Source organism: Melanerpes formicivorus, unplaced genomic scaffold, assembly GCF_026170545.1.
Source record: "Melanerpes formicivorus ecotype bairdi unplaced genomic scaffold, bMelFor1.0.p_v2 SCAF_18, whole genome shotgun sequence".
Lineage (NCBI taxonomy): Eukaryota > Metazoa > Chordata > Aves > Piciformes > Picidae > Melanerpes > Melanerpes formicivorus.
In genome coordinates this window covers 7,282,003-7,293,650 of record NW_027142370.1, presented here as the reverse complement: position 1 = coordinate 7,293,650, position 11,648 = coordinate 7,282,003, and the positions used below count along the sequence as shown (strand labels likewise).

General features: G+C 42.1%; 1 protein-coding gene across 3 annotated transcripts in view; it reads right to left on the bottom strand.

Annotated features, from left to right (window-relative positions):
• Positions 1-303: 303 nt before the first annotated feature.
• SLC2A9 (solute carrier family 2 member 9) overlaps positions 304-11,648 on the bottom strand; it is an 81,795-nt gene continuing 70,450 nt past the window's right edge. For all 3 annotated transcript variants that reach the window (XM_068149481.1, XM_068149480.1, XM_068149482.1), the window contains 2 exons: positions 11,437-11,564; positions 304-2,036 (listed from right to left, as the gene is read on the bottom strand). In XM_068149481.1, the coding sequence (XP_068005582.1) occupies positions 1,779-2,036; positions 11,437-11,564 (386 nt within the window). In that variant the 3' untranslated portion in view covers positions 304-1,778. The remainder of the gene's footprint in view (positions 2,037-11,436; positions 11,565-11,648) is intronic.

Genomic DNA, 11,648 nt, shown 5'->3' with positions numbered 1-11,648 from the left:
CAAGTGTGGCACATACAAATAAATCACAGTAGTAACAGCTGAACATTAGGATCTCTGATTTTAATTTACACTGTCATTTAGAGTGTAGGAAAAAAAAAACCCAAACAGCATCAAGAAACAGGTTACCACCTGGGGAAAGCTGAGAAACACCCAACTACTGGAAAACAATTCTCCATTGTGCATACATGGGAATATATAAATATTCATGTATTCCTATATTTGGAATATATATTAATATATGTGTATATATACATTAATATATATACAATCTCCCCCCCCCCCCCCCCCCCCCCAAATGCTCCAAATGTAGGAACTGCTGGATTAGTAAATATAACCTGTGGAAGCAGCTGGCTCTACCTACATGCTGCACTTGCTGCTTGTGCCTTGCTCCTAACTGGGAGCAGCTCTAAGACTTTCTGACTTTTCATATAAAAGAGCTAACTACTCCTTGTAAAAGTGCTTATTACCCCCCTCAGCATCCAGGTGCCTAGAAGGATCAAGGAAAACACAGTATCAAAATCACAGAGTGGAAAGATGCTCATAAAACCCACCCCAGGTGGAAGAGAATGGATCACCTCGGCACTGCCGGCCTGCTGAATCTATCCTGAAATGGAGCAGGCTCTGCAGACAGCCTTACAAAGCATTACATAGCTTAGAAACTTGCAAGGTGATCTAGGCCTGGAGCTTCAGAATCTAATGCCCAAAACAGAAGTAGTGCTTGAATTAAAAAAATAAAACAACCAGACACCCAAATCCCTTTGGGGAGATCTGAGTGTTAAGAAATTGTGTTTACTGGATCTCAGGGAAATTTGGGCTCCCAGGATTTGTTTTAAAAGAAGAGCTAAAAAAATCAAGCAATCAAAACCCCTAACCCATTGAACACTTGGTGTTTGATTAATTTATAGATATATATTATTTTTTTTAGTGCTACACCTTACACACACCACCAGAGTTTTTTTCTCACTTCACCATGAAGTTTAGTTTTCATTTCATACAGAAGCTTCTACAGCTAATATTCAAAACTAAAATTAAACCCCCCCCATATATATATATATACACACACATACACAGAAATGCAGTGCTGGCAAACCCAGAAACGACAGGCATCTCTGTAATAGTCAAACAGGAATTGCAAGAGGGACAAAGCAAGCCATCAGGACCCAGAGCTTCCCATTGGTGGGAAGGTGGGAGCTGTACAGACAAGGCAACTGAAAGTCAAAATAGCTGCGAAAGCAACAGGAGGTCAGGAGAGTGCCAGGAGTCTTCTTTCAAGTCCTCAATTCTCACATGTAACTTCAGTGGTGGATTGGAAACATGGAGAGGTGTGAGCTGGTACCATTTCAGGTTCACTTGCATGGATTCTTGGCAGACCTCTGCTGAATCTCTTCCATTTTCCTGCTTTCTCCTCCTCTTCGGTGACTGCACACCCACCTCCTCCTGAGCACACAGGGGTACTCAGCCAGCTGCTGCTATCAAGCCTGGCTCCCCACCACCACTTTACTTCCCTGAATCTATACTTCTAACCCACTCATCACAGCACCTATTTCCCAGGTGCCAAAAAAACTGGCTCTTATTTATTTAATCAGCTGCTCCTTCTCCTGCCTCTCATTTCCTTAACCATCACTCTAGTTTCTAACAAGTTCAACAGTTCTCACTTAAAACATTCAAGGGGGAAGCATTTCATGCTATCACATAAAAAACACAAGTCATGCTCTGCTACAAACATACTGAATGGAAAGAGCAGGTTTCTCCCCATCCCCTGGAAGAGCATCCTGGGCTTACACAATCCCTTTCTTGGTTTCCCCATTGTCCACCGAAGATGTGAAGTTTGATTCTTGTTCTTCGCTGGATTTCCTCTCCCCTGGGTAGTGGTTCATTTCTTGCATTTCTAAAGACACTTTATTCCTCTTGGCAAATGCCTGGCTGATCTCATGGAATGTCTTATTTTTTGTTTCAGGCAGGACAAAAAACAGGTAGGTAGCTCCAGTAAAGCAAATGGCAGCAAACACGAGGAAGCAATAGGTCTGTAAACCACTCTGTGAACAGAAAACAAGGGAGATGTCTCAGAAAAGGGACAAAATTCTGAAGAAAAGCAACATCAAGAATGGTCTGAAAGAAAAAATGGGTGATGGGGAGCAATTTTTAACCAAGTACAGTAAGTGCTGGCATTCATTGCAAGTCAGTGTTTAGAGGTTCATAAAAATGCATGAATCTTTAGTTTCTCCAACACTGCCTGTGGCCCATGGATGGAGAAGCAGGATCCTGGCAGGGGTGTGCAGACCTGCCATCTGCGTGCTGCTGGGAGGCACCAGCCTGGGCTCAGGCGCCACGGGTGAGAGGAGAGCAGGTGGCAGCGGCACCCCTGCTATGTGCACACAGCTCTGCTGAGCCCTGTGCTGCGCAGTGCTGCTGGAGAGCAGGCAGATGTGTCACTGGGTTGTTCTGCAGCACTGCCTCCAGTTCCTATGTAAGGCAGCATGTAAGGCATGCTTTTGCTGCACACAGCACATGGGACACCTATGAGAGCCAGGGGCATCTGCATCACAGTGCTTAGAAGCTTTGAGATTGGCAACATAAACAAGGACAAAAAGCCCAGCTGGCAGGCATTTACATAACTTCTATGGGAGCTTATGGCAGGAAAAAAAAATCCATAAAATGCACCCTTTTTTCATGATAGAAACTAGGGTAAAAATTAACTGGAAATGAAGTTTTTACTTCACTATATAAAAAAAGAGTACAGTCAGACAGAAGTGAATCTAACGTTATAAAACCTCCAACCAACTAGTAGGAGTTGCACAATGTTTTCCATGGACAGTTCATTACCCAGTTCAGCCCTTCAGCTCCTGTCTGTAATAGGAAAAGCTGGAAAGTGCATCCTCTGATGTTGATTATGGACTCTTGGGATCATCAATGCTTTTTTTAGTTATACCCTAGAAGCATGAATTCCTGAGCAACCTGACCGTCACAAGCCAGTGAGCACGGGGTGATAAGGCAGGGGAAATATTCCAGCATGGAGCAGATATGACTTTCAAGCTTATACAGAGGCAGAAGCAAATGGATTTAGTAGATACAGGGGGGAAAAAAAACACTCCATAAATCATCCTGTCATGCTACAAATTCAAATGTTGCATCTGGATCTTCTGCATTTGAAATTGTTGTTCTGTCTGGAATCGTGGTTTGTGGTTTGGTTTCTTCCTTTAAAAAATCTTCATTGAAGTAAATCTTCTCTGTGGTGAAAGCAAACCATTCATGCCTAGCACCAATAAGCCTGGAAATCAGCTGCCACGAGTTGCTTGCCTGGAAATCAGCTGCCATGAGTTACTTGCATTTCCTGGTTGGCCAGCCACAACTTTGCCCCCCCCTTTCTTATCTCTGTTTATTTCTTTGCTGTCTGTGATCTGAATTAGTGTTTATCATCTTCTTTGATTCCTGTCTCCTTGGACCTTTTCCAATTGAACTGAACACTCTCAGGAGTGAATATTTTACTTGCAATTATTTTACATAATATTTATGTCTTCTGATAATGAGCACACTCTCCTTAATTTCTGCAGATCCCTTTAGAAATAGTTCCCAAGATCTCCAACCGAAGTTATACAGGGAATAAGCTAAAACTTTTGCTATAAATCCTACAACTAGAATTGTGGGAAGAGGCCAACACATTGTACTCAGCAGGAATAGCACAATGGAGTCCTAATCCCTGGAGAGAAACACAGCACAGTGATCACAAAATGCCCTTTTCTCACCAGCTAATCTTCAGTCATAATATTTCTTTAAAGCTGGTTATTATTTCACACACAGAGGAAAGACAAACACTCACAAGCCTTTTGTAACTCATTCAGAGTTCAACCTGTATGCACAAACCTGCATTTAGCAGAGAAAAACATCACATGTGAATTAAATTGCTCATTATAAACACAAACCCTTCCATCTGCACCACACATTGATAGGGGATCCAGAACAGAAGTACAGGATAAAGCAGAAGGAAAATCCCAAATCCTAACTCCATAGAAACCCTTAGTGGGACATAGGTGGGATGCAGCTCAGACTAGATGGATCATTTTTATCTGTTTCTAATGTATTCTGAACTGCCTGGTGCTGGAGAAAAGATCTGAGGAGTGGAAAAATGAAGGAATTGCCCACAGCATGTCTGATGTGCCCACCAGGGGATCCAGAAGATAGGATAATGTCCTGGGAAAAGGATAAATGCTGAGTTATTGAATGATCCCTCCTAGAGAAAAAGTACTGATAGACGGATCTGACAGAAAATGGATGTAACTTTGTTCCATGAAATTACTATGCTTTTTCTTGTTTATACTATATAATATTTGTATTATGCCTGTGAAGCCTTTTTCACTCATTTACTCTGACATCTGTAATCTCCATAATGCCAGCACCATCCACACACCCTACCACCTCCACCCTGGCACCTCTTCAGATTCAGAACCTTCAGGTTCAGAACAAGCTTGCCAATTCACCAAGGTTCTTCTCCTCCTCCAACACCAAGCAGGCTCCCCAGAGCTAGGAACACATCGTTTTAGCAATACTTGAAGCCAGGATTTTATGCACAAGGTTAGAAACCAAAAGGTTAGAAGGAAGATGGAAAAAAGCACCACAGTTTTCTGTGCTTAATAGTTTCCCCCTATCACTTCTTTAGCACTCCTTCCTGCTTAAACATCCAAGGTTCAAAGGTGCCTGAAGTTCCAGGTGGTTTCCTAAATAATAATAACTCTGTCTCTTGATAGGCTTATAGATATTTGCTCAGAGTCAAGATCAGATACACTGGTGAAGGTCCTTTCTGTGGATTACTGAAGATGCCCTGCCCTCCTTGGCGCCCAAGGGAGGGCAAGAAAATACCAGACACACTTATGCAATCTCCCAAGGAAAGCACCTTGGATACCTGCAGCCTGTTCCTGGTTAATCAGCAGGCTAAAGCAGGATGTACATTGGGTTTTTCAAGGCTGCTGAAGTCTATTGCTCTACAGAATATTTAACAGTCAAGCATAAACTTTTGAACCTCCTATTTTCTATACCAGCTTTCTAAGGAGCCTATTTAAAACACAGCATTTCTGGAAAAGTCTTGACAGTTGAATTTTGAATTACTCATCTTTATCTTTTCTGCAGCTACCAAGGCTCTGCATGTGTAAAAATAAAAAAGAAAAGAAAAGAAAAGGCAAAAAAGACAACCAGGAAATTATTCACGTAGGTCACGCATGAAATTACCACCAAAAAGAATCAAAGTTGAAGGGCTCCAGCAATTCCCCTAAATCTGGCCCCAGGCATGGCAGGCAATCTAGACGTGAGGAGGAGGTTCTTCACCGTGAGAGTGGTGAAGCCCTGGAATGGGTTGTCCAGGAAGGTGGTTGGGGCCCCATCCCTGGAGGTGTTTAAGATGAGGCTGGATGAGGCTCTGGCCAGCCTGATCTAGTGTGGGGTGTCCCTGCCCATGGCAGGGGGGTTGGAACTAGATGATCCTTGTGGCCCCTTCCAACCCTGACTGATACTACGATACTAGAGTCACCATCCCTCGAGGTGTTCAAGAGGAGACTGGACATGGCACTTGGTGCTGTGGTCTAGTCATGAGGTCTGTGGTGACAGGTTGGACTCGATGATCCTCGAGGTCTCTTCCAACCTTGGCGATACTGTGATACTATGAATTAAACCTGCCTTTGAGGATGAGATGCAGCTGTGTGAGTGAGGTGTGTGAATAACTAGGTGCAGTCCCAGCCACCTTTTCTTACACAAAGAGATTAATAAACATATTCTCAGCTTGTGCCACACACATTAGGCAGAATGTACAGGCATTTCCTCCACCTCTCTTTAAATAACATTGTAAAGAATAATGAATCTTTACCATTATGAACAGACTGGAAATGCCCAGGGTGAATGAACCAAAGGGCTCATTTTTTTAAGGCCAAAAAGCAAATGGAAACAAATAAAAACCTTGACATTGAAATGCTTTGATTAACAGAGAAAACCGAAACCCCAAATCCAAAACAAAACAATTGGCCACTTCTATAGTCTGCCAGCTGAGAACACTCTTCCCACTCTTGGCTTACATGCTGTGAAGGCTGCAGTGTGGAAAAATATAAATGTAATTGGGTAGAACATCATCAGTGCAATTTAACAATGGCTGCTTACTGACTTAACCCATTGAGTAGCAGACAAGGTGAAGTTCCAAGCAGGACTGTGATACTGAAAACAGGAGAGTAGATATTCTAGGGCAGATGTAGCACTGTGATACTGAAAACAGGAGAACAGATATTCTAGGGCAGATGTAGCAAAACAAACAAAGAAATGAACAGATTCTGAATCAGATTTAGCAAGCTTAACAAATTATTATTTAAACAGAACTTTTGGCTCTTCCCAGCAAATGCCAGCAAGTGATTCTAAATTCAGTGTCACAGCCCAGTGGCACTGGCAATGGGCTCTTCCATTTGGAAGTTGCCACGAAGATTAGAGCCATGAGATGGGGTCAAACTGGATTTTGAAGTGCTGAGGTCAAATGATAATGCTTAGATACCTTGCTAAAATGTTCAGCAGTAAAGCAGCTATTCATGCAGACATTTGATCTTACTTTGCTACAAATTAATATTGCCCACAGAAACTAATGGATGGAAGAATTTGTGTCCTTTACCCTTTCTCCTCTGCTTTCAAACACAATTTAAGGTTCTGTTGAAGGTGCAGGACAATGAAGGACAGAGCATTAAAATATAATGTAAGAAACACATTTCCTGAGTAAAAAATAGAGAAAAATAGAGACATTTTGAGACATGAACTACAATTTCACCCCAAGTCTCACATGTTCTCTATTTCCTCATTAAAAAGTTAGCAGATCCTTGTATTTTATACTTTAAGCTGGTGGCTTTTATTTGAGAGCATTTTTCCTCATATCTAACCTTCTGGTAGCCTGCATTTCATTTTCTCACCTTGAGGGAACTTTAACCCTTTCCCTTAATACAAGTGCACTGCAGTTGCTTGAAACCTCAGATGTATTTTCAAAAGCTTAAAATAGTTAGGATGAGAGAATCTGTGTATAGGATTCTGTGCACACCTTTGGTGTTGAACTGCAGAACAGAAAAACAGTAAGGAAATAAGGAACACCAAAACCCATCTTGCTGGGTAAGTGAATATTGATGCATGAGAAGGAAAATCTCATGTGTGAAAATAAGGAAGAAACAAGAGCAGAAGTGCAGGAGAGCCTCCAGCAACAAGTATAATAACTCAGGAGTGTTCACAGGCAGAAATCATCAGTTTCTGAAATGGGGAAACTAACACACAGGAGACCTTCGGTGGTAACTGAGTCCTGTACATCTGAGACACACTGTAGAGCAACTAGAAAATACTGACACAGAAGTAACACAGGATATTTGACAGTTTGTGACTTAAACCAGAGAAGAACAGATAGGTTCCTCCTGTCACATTTGGAGTGGTGTTTTGTAATGAGTCACTACTTGCCAAAGGGAAAATGATCTGTTTCCTCTCATTATCCATGAAAGAAGGAATAGATGAAACAATAATAAGCTTACAGAAGGATGACTAATACAACCTTCAGGTTAGAGATTCCTCAAAACTCTGTGGAAGCTTGACTCCTGCCCAAGTTGTTCTGAAATTCACAAGGCTTTCCCTGATGTGTCAGAGAAGTTTAACACACTCTGATCTTTTCGAGCTGAGAAACAGAAGTGACCTTTTCTCTCTCCTCAGCTCACAGTTAGCCTTTTCTTCCTCAGATGGAGTACTTTTAGGTTTGCTTGCTTTCACTTCAATCTTATTGCAATTTTTGTAATTTCTTACTCTTAATTTTCCCGCATTTCTCAAGCCCAAAGTATCACAGCTTTCCTGTGCCATCACCCTTTCTAAGGAGAAGAGTGATTGCAGTTGTCTTCTACTTTCTTTCAGCATTTTGATTCTCCTGCCACCACAGCCTGCATCAGCCCTTCTTGCAGTGACACTGATGTCTCACAGGAACAAAGAAAATCCAACACCAAAAACCAAACCAAAAAGCTTCAAGGAGCCTTAGGGGAGCCTCACACTGTGTGTGCACTTAGTGAGAGACACTTTCTGCTCTGAAGACTTGAAAATACCTACAAATCTGTAGAAATCCAGAAGCACAGGTGCTGGAGAGTCCATTCCCATTGATAAGGCAGTCTCAGTTCTTGACAAAGATCTGTCTGCCTGTCTTTTATAGACCTCCAGTAAGGGACAAACTGCAATTTCCCCACACATCATTAAACAGTTCCACTGTTCTCATGATTTTTCATGGTTTCCCAATACCCTTCTTGATGCAGTTATCAGAAAATACAACTTGCATTCTCTCTGCTGCACCACCTTTCTTGCTGGTGAAATCAGTGAACAGAGACAGGCCTGGACCTGGAGAAAGAACTACAAGCGGGTCTGGCATACCTGGAAACTTTCTAAACTAAGCTGGGTATCAAAGCATATCCCTGCTAGAGCTCTTCTCTGACCTAACTCTTTTCACTGCTCAGTTACTGCCTAGGACCTGGTGCTGGACCTCATTAAATGTAAATTTCCTATTCACTGTGACAATCAATAAAAGAATCTATTAATTCCAACAGAATTTGATAAGAAGATTTTGTTATACATCATGAAGGTGGCAGAAACCTGAAATGCAATGCTCTGTCCATATGTGACAGGCAGCAAAAGCCACCTGGGCCTGGGACACCTCCAGCTGGAGCCTCTGCCTGCTATGACTATTGAGCTCTGACCAAACAGGCAGGCTGCTGCACACAGTGAAGGCAGCAATAAAACAGCATCCTGTTTTAAAAAACAAATACCACAGTGTTTAAAGTGCTTTGTTCTCTCTGTGTAACCACAACTAGAAGGAGTATCCCGCCACTAAAAGGAGTATCCCACCACCACTGACATCACCTGACTTTTTGAATATGTAGTCTCAGGTACCAGTGAGCATTCTGTGCTCACTAGTGCAGGTTAAGGCACGATATCAGCATCTGGCAGCTTTGCCCTCACTCACATTAGTAAGGTTCCTAAGGACATAGTGCTGGACCAGTAAACACTACTGCCTGTGAAGCTGTGTGAGTCCAAGTGCTCCAGTGAAAGTGAAGCATGCTGTTTCCAGATGAGCAGGGCTGCAAATCTAAATTTCTCACATTTCAAGACCCTCTTCTGAGAAGAGGTGCACATGAAACTCTAGACTGATTTAGGATGTGGATAAGCAGGACAGATAAAGCGTTGTGCTGTGTAGTGTCAAAATAAAAAGGGAACTGCAGGCACAAATACTATTCCCAGTGTAGCCATGCTTAGTAATCAAGTAGCTCTCTACAGGAAAAAAACTCCTTTGCATATTTTCCAGACTAACACCCTTCCCTCTTGACAGTGATGAAGATGCTCTCAACTGACTCTGACCTTAAAGATTAGTTATTCTCATGTCTACTATACAAACATTCACACTTCCATAGCATGGAGTCACTTTCCAGGAAAGAAAGTTAAGATCTGCTATCTGACAGGCTCTATGTGTTGGAATAACAATCAGCAAAATTAAGCCACATGCTCTATTATCTTGGGCAAAACAGAAGCCACAGAACCACTGCTAGAATTTGTCTCATTTTAAAAGCCCTGCAAGTGACAGCCTAGATTAAAAATGCTCCTTGCTGGGAAAGAAGAATCATAGAATCAATAAGGTTGGAAAATACCTCAAAGATCATCAAGTCCAACCTGAAGCACACAGAGCACAAAGGAGAGACCGCCAAAATTCTCCTGCCACACTCAGGTTTGTTATGGTGAGCTTCTTTACTATTACAGAGTTAATTCAGCAAACACTGTGACACCCTCTGGCGCTGTTCTGAAGACAAGCTCATTGCCCCTTCTCACAGGGTGTAAAGTGGAAGGTTGCTTATGGACTTCTGTGATCTTCTGACATGCAAGTGCCATGCAAAACATGAGATATGCAAGCTCGAGGAGAGGGCAGAGGGCTGAAGGGCTTACTCAAGTATTCCAAATGGATATTTTGCTGGAATGACAATGTAGAGATCTGGCACCCAAATAACAGAGCATAACAACCCAGTTCTAGCAGCTGTAGGGGCGCTGAAATGCTTTGAAAGGAGGGGTCACCATGTCTTTATGAACTGTTTCATACATCTCTGGTCTATTGGCTTGTCAGAACTGTCTTTTAATATGTCCTTGTTCAGGAAAGCCTCATAACTTCATTCTCAAGTGATGGCAGTGGGAAAGAGACAGGGTTGAGGTCACTTAGCGTGACATCTTTGACATTTCACAGGGCCAAGCTCACTGTTTGAAATGCCTTCAGAAATGCCTGCATCCAGGTCTTTTATCATTTCTCTGTGTGTACCAAGATCCCATGCAGTGACACTTCTGCAATTACTCTATTTTGCACTAAAAAAGGATTCCCAAAAAGGCAGGTGTTTTTTTTTTGACACCTACTATCAGACACCCCCTGGTAATTACACAAAATCACATGTACCTGGGAACTCAGTACAGTATTGGTTGTCATTTTAACTTCCACTCTGATCCTTCACACAAACGGATTTCTCAAACAGGCAGTGAAGAGGGGTGGAAGAGTAGCCACATTTACATAGATCATTCCTATTTTCTTTGTCAAAAGTTGATCTGTATGTTAGCATTTCAAGCTCATCCATACATTTGAATGTATGACTCAAGCCAACGTTTTCTTCTGTTGTATGTGTCTGCAGATGGTTGAGGGGAGAAAAACCTAGGCATTCAAAGTAGTTAGTTGGTGACATTTGGAGAATTAACTACCTGCTGATTTTTATCTTTATTTTTATTTTTAGTGAGTCTAAAGTTAATGTATTTGTCTCCCAAATGTTTGGGATAATTTTGTAGGAGCACACCAACGATCAAAAAAAGGATCTGATGTTTCTCAAGCTATCAGGCTAGTACTTAAATACATATGCATTCATTCTGTGAAGGCATTTTAAAGGTGTTTTTTTCCTCTTTTAGACTTAAAATGAGCTAAGACGAGGCTGTGGCCTTCCTGTAAAGGAACAGGTGACTCACAAGCTGGATTTTGAGAATAAGGTTGACTGCAATAGAAAAATAAGTGAAAGTTAGGGGATGAAGAGATGTTACAATTTGATGGGTAGCTTAAAGGCTGAATACAAAGGCAATGGCAACAACCATCAGTCACCAGGAGCTCCAGACACAGCCATCAGACTGCATTACTAAAGTACTCCTGTGGAGAGTTTGCCACATAGGGTTGTTCACAGTTGCAGTATTTTTTCCATCGCAGGAAGATTTTCTCAGAGACCTTCAAACATGCAGCCATGCAGACAGCACAACTGAAGTGGATCACAAACATGGTGGTAATTTAATCCACTTCAAATAGAAAGACACTTATTGTTTCCTGACAATTCATTCAAACATCCTCTGCCACACTCTACCAACTGTATCATATCATATCAAGTCACCAAGGATGTTGAGTACCTGAATGAAGGGGAAGAGCAGTCCGACAGCGAAGTTGGAGAGCCAGTTGACTGTCCCAGCTATCATGAATGCAGCTGGCCTCTGTGACTGCTGGAAAAACTCCCCAGTGAGGACAAATGGAATCCCACCTGAAACAGGGGCCAAAAAATCAGTTATTTAGGAAGCTTCCTCTGCCAAAAGCTGTTTCTCTTACAGAGAAGAACATGCCCTGC